Below are 11,845 nucleotides of genomic sequence, written 5' to 3'. Positions count from 1 at the left end.
GATGCTTTATGCATGCTCAGAGCCAGTTTATAAATAACTCCATTCAGTAATACCGTAAAACATATCTGTATCAGTGAAAAGATACTGGCAAAACCCACCTCTTGCCATTCAATTTGCCAGATGGTGAAGACCAAAACAGAATGTTCTATCAGAGTTTTAATTTTTAAATACGATTGTCACATTAGGAAAGTGAAATAAACACAGTAAAATAAACTGTACAAAGGCAAAGTAGAATAACAAAAAATATTTTACTAAAACATAAGATTTACAGAAGTTTCCAGACAAGCCAAAATGGTCACAAGCTTTTTCTTAAAGGGAAGATTCTACACTTGATAGCAAAGTCACAATGTTATTAGTGAGGGCTGTGATGTTTGTTTAATGTTCCCATTTTGGTTCAAACAATCAAGCTTGTCCATCTACTGAGTCTAAATAAAGAGGGTATATTCTAAAGAACAACTGGTTAGCTGCTTTTAACCAATGCAATTAGATCACCATAAAAAGGGGGAAAGGAGCCTATAAATTTAAAATAAAACTACCTCCCCCCTCAAAAAAAGCAAATAAAATAAAATAAAGAAGAACACCCATACCCCTGCAGCTAACCCTGACAACTACCTTCATTCACAGTGCTTTATACTTAAACCATGATGGGGAAGAAATGATTAAAAGCAGAGAGGGGCCACTGCTTTTAAACGTTTCGCAACAATCCAGATGATACTTCTAGCCTCTGCTCATGCTTTACAACAGTAAATCAGGACAAGACAGATTTTGCTAATGTGCATTTAATCACCAAAGGACTGGAGATGTCTGGGCTTTTATTCTGTAATGTTTCTAAGACTGTGTCCATTAAATGCAAACAAAAAAGGAAGGAGGTCTTGGCAGAACAGGAGAAGTGATGCACACTTGATGATCAGACTGATTTAAATATTATTCATGGCATATAGCCTAGTCCATGCTCTAGCTGTAGACAAAAACAAACATGCAATTATTATTTTATTTAGTTCAATGTTACTTCCCAAACTCTATAAACAGCAAACAAACACTATTAAGTTAATTATGGAAATGCCATGCTGTAATTTCTTAAATTCATGTCATTTTCTACAAACTGGATCAGGGCTCAGAGATTTTCCATATGTCTAACAACCAAAAAAACAACAACAAAATTCAGACATTCTACAAAATTCAACATGATGAAGAGCTGTCCTCTTCATTTCTGCATATATAACACTCCCCAATAACTTCGTTAAAATCTGCACCAGGAAGCTTGTTGGCTCCAAACTCTCCAGTTATAAACTGAAGCATACTTCAACCAAATGGATATTAAGAATTACAAAAACAGCACAAAAGAGTTCCAAAATTTTCAAATATCTTTACATATTGCTAGACAAATGGTGGACACTCAGTAAAAAACCTATTAAATCAAGTGTAGCTATAAAGAAGTCTGAAAAGAACTAGAGATTGTCTAAATTTGGGGGTCACGTAGGATGCCATCAGATGGAGCTTGAACATCTTTTGTTGAGATATTTCTAAACTATAAACAACATCCTGTTTTTTTGTAATACTTTTGTTTCTGTTTTTTGCCAAGACCTTAAAAAAAATTTTTTTTACAGGTAATACAAATTTGTTTTAAAAAGTGGAATTGCTACGAAGGAGAAGAATCTTAAGTACCTGTTTCTATGGCTTGGGCTTCATTGGTCTTCCACTGCTCCGCTACATCATTTGCTAACGGGTCATCTGGATTGGGAGCACTTAACAAAGCCTGGATCGACAGCAGAACTGTGCGGATCTGCAGCGCTGGGGACCACTTATCTATAAAGGCAACAGGCTCAGTGGGATAAAGAAGAAAAACAGCCCCCAAACTACCGCACTTCCCTCCCACAGACCTCTGTGGTCTTTATATAAGATTACAATATTTACGTTCTAAATATGGAATGATTAAGAGAAAAGAAGTCTTAACAACATAATGATAAAGATAACACTTACCTTTCAAAATATCTAAACATATTCTTCCCAACTTGTCTACATTAGGGTGATAAATTTTGGTCATGAAACGTACTTTAGGGGCTGCCATTGGGTACTCTTCTGGAAGGAATAGTTCAAGTTTAAAAGTCCCTCCCTCAAAGGGGGAATCCTGGGGGCCAGCAATGACCACATGAAAATAACGGGCGTTGCTCTCATCTGGTTCTGCTTTAATGCCGGGAACTGGTTCTGCCAGCAAACGCTGGGTTTCCTACAACAGAGAAACATAAACACATCTATGAAACAAGTGGCATTTCACCAGACACCAAATTAAAATTAGAAAGTTCATCTCCTGGAATTGGACGTAACAGAACCTCCCTGGTCTCCCGATGTATTTTTATTTAGCCTATAAAATGCAAAATTCAAAGAAATGTTATTTAAATAATCAGAACTGGGTAATTGCAACTGCAGAAGAAAACTGATGACCTATCAAATACATTTTAGCTACAAATGTCTACAAATATATCGATAATAAAATCATGCTAACAAAAACTGATTTTATAATCAAGCAAAAAAAAAAAAAAAAAAACACTAGCATTACCACAAAGGTAAATGCAACTTGCTCTTTTTAAACTCTACCAAAACCAAACTATCTCAGAAGTAAAATAATTAAGGGTTTAAAGCCACTGAAAACCCCCTTTCGAAAAATACAATGGAATGAAGAAGTGCCTAAAAACCTGAACAGGGCTAGAGAAATGTACAGAACCATGTTGATTTATCTCTAAACTTGACAATTAACCTCAAATGGGCTCTTAATGCTCCCCCAAATCATACCATTATTTCTCATTCATCATTCTCCCTCCCTCCTAAGTATATCACTCCTCTTCTCCCCTCAAACAGCCAACATCTCCATCCTCATCCTCACCCTCAGCTAACAACCCTGCTCCCTATTTAATGGGAAAATAAACACAAGAAATCTGTAAATTCCCACTGTAGCATTTGCACACCTATCTGCATCTGTGCCCATACACTGTTGTTTTCTCTTCTGTTGTTGTCGAACTGATTCCAACTCATGGTGACCCCACGTGTGTCAGAATACAACTGTGTTCTATAGGGTTTTCAATGGCTGATTTTTCGGAAGCAGACTGCCAGGCCTTTTTTCCAAGTCATCTCAGGGTGCAGTCAAACCTCCAATCTTTTGGTGAGCGACAGAACACAGTTAACCATTTGCACCAACCCAGGGATTACTCTCTCCTGGTCAATGGGGAAATCCAATGCTCTTGATTAAGACCAACCTCTTCTCTTGCGCACTACATTTAATCTCCTCACCTACTCAAAGATGTGGAGCTTCTCTCCTTTCCTTCCATTTTGAATCCACTCTGCTATCAGACTGTAGCCAGTAACCTGCTTTTTGAGGTCACTAATGATTCCCACACAGTTAAACAGCCAATGGTTAATCTTCACCTTATTTGACCTAGGAGCCCTGGTGGTGCAGTGGTTAAGAGCTATGACTGCTAACCAAAAGGGGGGCAGTTCAAATCCACAAGCCGCTCCTTGGAAACCCTATGGAGCAGTTGTACACTGCCCTACAGGGTTGCTAAGAGCTGCAACTGATTTGACAGCAACAGGTTTGGTTTGGTTTTTTGAGTTTACTTGATCTAAATGCAAAATCTCACCCAGCTATAGTGTGCTCTTCTTGCAAGGCTTCATCTGGCTTCCACTCACCACACTCTCTTGACTCTATTCCTACTAGACTGGCAGCAACATTAGTCTCCTTGCTAGTTTCCACTATCTCCCCAACTTCTGAACACCGAAGTGTGCCAGGGCTCTGTGCTATGGCTTCTTATACACACATTTCCATGGTAATTTTGTCTCATCAATGAACTGAACTAAATACACTCTATATATGCTGACCACCTGTCATCTGTCAGTTTGTAGTACTGTGGTGGCTTGCGTGTTGCTGGGATGCTGGAAGCTATGCCACAGGTATTTCGAATACTGGCAGGGTCACTCATAGTGTACAGGTTTCAGTGGGGCTTCCAAACTAAGAGAGACTAAGAAGAAGGACTTGACAATCTACTTCTAAAAAAACTGGCCAGTGAAAACCTTATGAATAGCACTGGAACACTGATACAGTGCCTGAAGATAAGTCCCGCAGGTTGGAAGGCATTCGAAAGATGACTGGAGAAGAGCTGCCTCCTTGAAGTAGAGTTGATCTAAATGACGTGGATGGAGTAACGCTTTCGAGACTTGCATTTGTTGATGTAGCGTAACTCAAAATGAGAAGAGACAGCTGCAAACATCCATTAAAAATCAAAACATGGAATGTACGAAGTATGAATCTAAGAAAATCGGAAGCTGTCAAAAATGAAACAGAACACTGAAGATCAATATCCTAGGCATCAGTGAGCTGAAATGGACTGGTATTGGTCGTTTTGAATCGGAAAATCATAGGGTCTACTATGCTGGGAATGATACATTGATGAGGAGTGGCACTACATTCATCATCAAAAAGGACATCTCAAGATTTATCCTGAAGTACAACTCTGTTAGTGACAGGATAATATCCATACACCTAAAGGGAGACTAGAACCCTGGTGGTGCAGTGGTTAAGAGCTACAGCTGCTAACCAAGTTGTCGGCGGTTTGAATCCATTAGCCGCTCCTTGGAAACCCTATAGGGCAGTTCTACTCTGTCCTATAGGGTTGATACATGTTGGAATCAACTCAATGGCAAGGGGTTAAACGGAGACCAGTTAATACGACTATTATTCAAATTTACACACCAACCACTAATGCCAAAGATGAAGAAACTGAAGATTTTTACCAACTTCTACAGTCTGAAATCGATCAAACATGCTCTGATAATTACTGGTGAGTGGAATTCAGAAGTTGGAAACAAAGAAAGATCAGTAACTGGAAAACAGAGTCTTGGGGGTAGACTTGACCCCGGAGATAGCATGATACAATTTTACAAGTCAGATGGCGTGATACAATTTTGCAAGACCAAGGACTCAGGGTAAATACCTTTTTTCAACAACATGAACGGTGACCATACACGTGGACCTCACCAGAAGAAATACACAGGAATCAAATCGACTACATCTGTGGAACAAGAGGAGAAGCTCAATATCATCAGTCAGAATAAGGCCAGGGGCTGACTGTGTAACAGACCGTTAGCTGCTCAGATACAAGTTCAAGATGAAGCTGAAGAAAATTAAAACAAGTCCACAAGAGCCAAACTATGACCTTGAGTATATCCCCTGAGTTTAGAGACCATCTCAAGAATAGATTTCACGCATTAAACACTAATGATCAAACATCAGACAAGCTGTGGGATATCAAGGACATCATACATGAAAGCAAGCAAAAGGTCATTAAAAACACAGGAAAGAAAGAAAAGAATAAAGTGGATGTCAGAAGAGACTCTGAAAGGTGCTCTTGAACACAGAGTAGCTAAAACAAAAGGAAGAAATGAAGAAGTTAAGGAACTGATGATTTTGAAGGGTGTCTCAAGAAGACAAAGTATTATAACGATATGTGTGAAGACCAAGTTAGAAAACCACAAGTGAAGAATACGCTTGGCATTTCTCAAGCTGAAAGAACTGAAGAAGAAACTTAAGCTTTGAGGTACAATTTTTAAGGATTCCATGGGCAAAATATTGAATGGCACAGAAAACATCAAAAGAAGATGAAAGGAATACCCAGAGTCACTGTACCAAAAAGAACTGATAGATGGAAATTATCGAACAATATCATTAATACCACACACAAGTAAAATCTTGCTGAAGATAATTCAAAAATGGTTTCAGCAGTACATCGACAAGGAGCTGCCAGAAATTCAAGCTGGATTCAGAAGAGGACGTGGAATCAGGGACATCAATGCTGATATCAGATGGATCCTGACTGAAAGCAGAGAATACCGGAAAGATGTTTACCTGTGTTTTATTGACTATGCAAAGGTGTGTATCATAACAAATTATAAATAACACTGCGAAGAATGAGAATTCCAGAACACTTTTAATTGTGCTCATGAGAAACCTGTACATAGACTAAGAGGCGGTCATTCGAACAGAACAAGGGGATACTAAGTGGTTTAAAATCAGAAAAGGTATTCAGCAGAGTTGTACCCTTTCACCATACTTAATCAATCTATATGTGGAGCAAATAATCCAAGAGGCCAGGCTATATAAACAAAAAGGTGACATCAAGACTGGAGCAAGACTTATTAACAACCTGCGATATGTAGATGACACAACTTTGCTTGTGGAAAGCAAAGAGGACTTCAAGCACTTACTTGTAATGAAGATGAAAGACTACAGCCTTCAGTGTGGATTGCACCTCAACTTAAAGAAAACAAACATCATCACAACTGGACCAATAAGCAACATCATAATAAACGGAGAAAAGACTGAAGTTGTCACAGATTATATTTTACTCAGATCTTCAATCAAAGCCCATGAAAAGCTGTTAGGAACTCAAATTATGTATTGCATCAGGCAAACCTACAGCAAAAGACCTCTTTCAAGTATTAAAAGCAAAGATATCACTTTGAGGACTAAGGCGCAGGGTCAAGCAGGTGACCCACGCCATGGTGTTTTCAATCACCTCCTATGCATGTGAAAGCTAGACAATGAATAAGGAAGACAGAAGATTTGAAGCCTTTGAATTATGGTGCTGGTGGAGAATTCTGCACATACCACGGACTGCCAAAAGAACCAAAAAATCTGTCTTGGAAGAAGCACAGTCAGAATGCTCCTTGGAAGCCAGGATGGTGAGAATAGTTCCTGGAAAGGGACATCATGCTTGGTAAGGTACAGGGTCAGCAAAAAAGAGGAAGACCATCTAGAAGATGGACTGACACACTGGCTGCAACAATCGGCTCAAACATAGCAACGATTGGGAGCATGACCCAGGATAGGGCAATGTTTTGTTCCGTTGTACGTAGGGTCACTATGAGTCAGAACCAACTCAATGGCACCTAACACCAATATATATGCTGAGGTCTTCTCTAATTCATATTCAGCTCAGACCTCTCCCCTGATTGTGCCTCTTCTATACAACTGTTTGCTCAACGTCTCTTGAATGTCTAATGTTGTTGTTCGGAGCCATCGAATTCTATTCCGACTCATACTGACCCTATAGGACAGAGCAGGATTCCGGGATTTCCTAGGCTGTAATCTTCATGGGAGCAGATCACAAAGCAGCTGGTGGGTTCAAACTGCTGACTACTCAATTAGCAGCTGAGATCTTAACCACTGTGCCACAGCATCCCAAACTTAACCTGACCAAAATGGAATCTCTTACCTTCTCTCCACTCCTGAACTGTTACTTCTCCAAAGTCTTTCCCATGTCAATTAACTGCAAATCCATCCTTAAAGGTGATCCACCTTCATACAGCACAGCCAATCCAATCAGCAAACTCTGCTGGCTTGAACTTCAAAATCTACCTACAACTTGGACTGCTTCTTACCACTCCACTGCTACACCTCGGATCCAAGCTCCCATCAACTCTCACCAGGAATACAACAACCTCCTAACTTGTTCTCCCTGCTTCTGACCTAGCTCTCCCCTTCCTCACTCCTATTTTCCATAGACCTTTTAAAAGTCAAGGTCCTTATACTGACCAAAAAAGGGGCTTTAAATAATCCCGTCACTCTGCTTACCTCTGACTTATCTTCGGCTATGCTTTCCCCACCCCCATTGTTCCAGCCACACTACCTTCCTTATAGTTCTTTCAACTTGCCTGGCACACTCCTGCCCCTCAGGAGTTTGCACTTGCTCTTCTTCCCCCAAACTTCTATATCATTCGCTCCCACAGCTCCTAAACTCTCCATTCAAATGTTGTGAAGCCTCCAGAATTGAAATGCAAGTGCCATCTCAGAGTACTCCACATATACCCTATCCCTGCTCCCATATTTTATCCCTACAGGACAAACACAGCACACAGCTCACTTTTTTTGTTCAGAATAGGTAACTCCATAAGAGGAGGAACTGAAGTTCTACCTTCAGCATTTGGAACGATACCTGGCATCATAGTGTTCGATAAATACTTGAGTGATGAATCTACTTGATGTTAAAAATGAATACACTATTGGAATTTCATCTTTAACATCCTTATAAAGCAGGGTTATTCAAAGCGGAATGTGCACATCACAGGAGAACAAAGGATCCATTCAAGTGTAGGAATAAATCATGTAACTTCTTTTTATATTTCTTTTTACTCAGAAAAAAAAATATTTAATATACAAACTAATAACAGTATATGTAATTTATATATTATTAATACATGTTCAACATTTGGAATAGGTTTGTACAGACAAAAAAGTAGACCACCACTGTATCTAAGCTCTTGGGTAGGAAAAACAATAAATGAGAATATTGTACATACAATGCCTTCACTTAAGAAAAATTATGCTCATTACACTGTTTCATTCTAAAAAAAAAGTATACTAAATAAAATAGAATATGTACATATGTACACATACTATAAGAAATATACATAAAATAGAATATGTACATACTACTCTCCGCAGAGTCAAATACTGAAATAGTTACGAGATGAAGCTATAAAATCAAATCCTTCCCCCAAAACTTATTACACTTACAGCCTTTCAAAGTAATATCTTTGGTATTAACTCAGGGCTAGCTTTTTTGTTTGTTTTAATCATGGCAACACGAGGGGAAATGAGAAACTGAAATGCTCGGAATTCCTTTAAGCAAAATGGCCTTTAGTTTCAAAGTAAAACATTTCTACAGACTTAATAATCTCATAAGGCAAATAATCTCATAAGACTTCCTACCTCGGGAAGTCCACCAATAAAGATATTAAGAATTAATGGTAGGTGTAGAGGCAAGAAGAAATGGATGTAAAAGTCCTTGAATTCTGATCTCTCCTAACTTTCATCCACTTTTTGTTTATCCCAACCTTCATATTTTTTGAAAATCATAAAGAGGAAGACTGGGAAAAAGGGGAAGCCAGGATCCAAAAGCCCTAGAACACCACTCCCTGGTTACACAAAATAGTAGCAGTCCTACTTAAAGCTATAAAAAGCTACCAGCAGGGCCTTCAAGATCATATCCCAAAATAGCTTCAAAATCACTCAGTACATATCGGCAGAGAGAGGGAGGTGGCATTCATTTTCTCATCTTCAGTTCATTCTCAAAATCAGAGTCTTTCTAAAGAGTTTAGAAATTAAACATACTATGTGACCTGATCAATTATTAAGATTATAGAATAAAAACTCTTAGGTGTTTAGGGGTTAGGTGTGAAGAACATTTGGGAATAGTCTTCTATATGCTCTCACATTCTAATAGATTTTGACACAATGAACAGATGTGTAATAATTATTTGACTAAATGTTGTTATTTCTCAAACAAACCCACAGAATAAGTTATGGGCAGAAAAAAGAATAAAATCCAAACCAAATAGAACAAGTCTCAGATGCTTGGATCTAAAAGTCTTACCCACAGAAGATGATGTCATTTTTTTCTCCTAACAAGGCAAAAACTGGGTATGAAACAAAATTCTTCCTGCTACTATTCACACATAGGTGACTGTGAAACACCTTCTAATTTTATACCATTCTTTGGTACAGGCAATGAAGTACAGTATGATTTCAGTCTAGGCATAAAGAGTTTAAATTAATACTGCTTCACTTATTTAAGTGTATTTTTGAACAAGCAAGGAGCCATGGTGGCACAGTGGTTAAGCACTCAGCTTATAACAAAAGGTCAGCAGTTCAAACCCACCAGCCACTCCATATGAGAAAGATGGTGCAGGCTGCTTCCCCCAAGATTTACAGCCTTGGAAACCCTATGGTGCAGTTCTACTGTACCCTGTAGGGTCTCCACAGGGTCCATAGAGTTGCTGTAGGGTCTACAGGGAATTCGACTCAATAGCAATGGGTTTGGTTTTTGAACAAGTGATTTATAGCTCTCTGAGCCTCAATTCCCTTATATACGTAGTTAGACTACCTCTCATTCAGAGCTGCCATGAAGATTAAATAACACAGTGAAGGACTTGACAAATGAGACCACACAGAAGGCCATATTCACATACAAGCAACTCGAAAACAATGCCATAATAAGAACAAGCCATAATAGCCTGCCTCAAGATTTATTAAATGACAGTGCACTAAAAAACAAAACAGAATAATCCATAGTTGGCAACATTTCATTGTATTTTTGTGTTCCTACTATGTTTAACGGAAGAAAGCCCTGATTGATATACTTCCAAAAAGTCACAGACGTTGGAAACTCTATGAAGTGCAGTTCTATTCTGAAACACGTAGAGTTGCCATGAGTAAAAACTGACTTGAAGGCAACTGGGTTAGGATTTTTTTTTTTTGGTACTATGTTTAGAAGAAGGAGCCCTGCTGGTGCAATGGTTAAGCGCTCAGTTACCGACCGAAAGGTCAGAGGTTCAAACTCCCACTCTGCAAGGGAAAAGACCTGGTGATCTGCTCCTATAAAGACTTCAGCCTTGGTACTGGTCTGACAGAGAATGGAGAAACCCCGAGAGTGTATCCCGCAGACACCTGTATAGCTCAGTAACGAAGTCACTCCTGAGGTTCACCCTTCAGTCAAAGATTAGACAGGCCCATAAAACAGAGCGAGATTTTTTAAAAAAGATTTCAGCCCTGGAAATCCTGTGGGGCAGTTCTACTCTGTCCTATAGGGCTGCTATAAATTGGAATCAATTTGATGGCACACAACATGTTCTGTTCAGAAGCAATCCAGGATTGAATACCGTATAGAACTGGGCTTAGGGCTGAGTATAACAGAAAATACTGTAGACTGTTTTTAGGAAGTGAATTACTAAAAAGGAGGAAAAGAATTACATAAAAGAGCAGGGCAAGGATTTAAATGGCAACCAGATTAAGTATCAAGGAAACCAGTGCATATTATAGAATGCAAAGAACAGTGCATGTGACAAACACTTTAAAAAGGAATTAAACACCACATCAAATTGGTCTATACATTAAGATCTATTGGGACTTGCAGAGTAAACTGTAGAAGCACACCACAGTAAGTACAACACTTGTCCTCTGTCAACCAGTCTCCACTAACCAAGACCTTTCACATTTTATAAGTTCAAAGATAATGTGTGCTCACAGTGATTACTATGAAGCAATGTAAGATCTAATTGTACATTCTGTGAGGCAATGATTAAATTATATGCAGTAAATTTTTAAATAAATTAAAACAGTATTCTTAAAAAAAAGTGATGCTGGAAAAATTGGTACAGTTAGTAAACAAAACAAAAAAACTCAAACCTGTTGCCACTGAGTTGATCCCAACTCAAAGGAGTGCCATCTGTGTAGAGTAGAATTGTTCCATATGGTTTTCAAGGCTGTGACCTTTTGGAAGCAGACTGCCAGGCCTGTCTCCTAACTCACTTTCAGGGGGGTTCAAACCAGCAACCTTTCAGGTAGTGGTCAAGCACTTAATCATTTGTGCCACCCAGAGAACTGTTACCAACAGTAACTATCCATATATAGCCCAACATATCATGTCTACAGTAATTAGCTTTCCCAATTCAGAATACTCTCTGAAATACAAAACTGCAGTGTCTAAGTAACAGTGTCAATTGTGGATCTTTTAGTTCATCTCAACCAAGTGTTGTCTGACTGTAACTACTTGATAATGCTACCAATTTCATTATCACAAAAATAAGTCTTACAAAATTGAAAGATGCCTCAATGATGCCTACTCTGTCTACTTCAACCTGTCACTACATCTTGAAGTGATTCTTGTTGTTGTTAGGTACCACTGAGTCCATTCTGACTTATAGCAACACTATCTAAACAAAGCAAAATGCCACCCTGTCCTGCACCATCCTCACAATCACTGCTATGTTTGAGCCCATTGTTGCAGCCACTGTGTAA

General features: G+C 38.8%; 1 protein-coding gene across 2 annotated transcripts in view; it reads right to left on the bottom strand.

Moving 5' to 3' along the window:
- Positions 1 to 229: 229 nt before the first annotated feature.
- UBE2N (ubiquitin conjugating enzyme E2 N) overlaps positions 230 to 11,845 on the bottom strand; it is a 45,501-nt gene continuing 33,885 nt past the window's right edge. For both annotated transcript variants that reach the window (XM_003405259.4, XM_064283735.1), the window contains 3 exons: positions 1,981 to 2,227; positions 1,666 to 1,806; positions 230 to 958 (listed from right to left, as the gene is read on the bottom strand). In XM_003405259.4, coding sequence (XP_003405307.1) covers positions 918 to 958; positions 1,666 to 1,806; positions 1,981 to 2,227 — 429 coding nt within the window. In that variant the 3' untranslated portion in view covers positions 230 to 917. The remainder of the gene's footprint in view (positions 959 to 1,665; positions 1,807 to 1,980; positions 2,228 to 11,845) is intronic.

This window comes from Loxodonta africana, chromosome 4, assembly GCF_030014295.1.
Source record: "Loxodonta africana isolate mLoxAfr1 chromosome 4, mLoxAfr1.hap2, whole genome shotgun sequence".
Lineage (NCBI taxonomy): Eukaryota > Metazoa > Chordata > Mammalia > Proboscidea > Elephantidae > Loxodonta > Loxodonta africana.
This window is presented reverse-complemented; position numbering and strand designations above follow the sequence as displayed.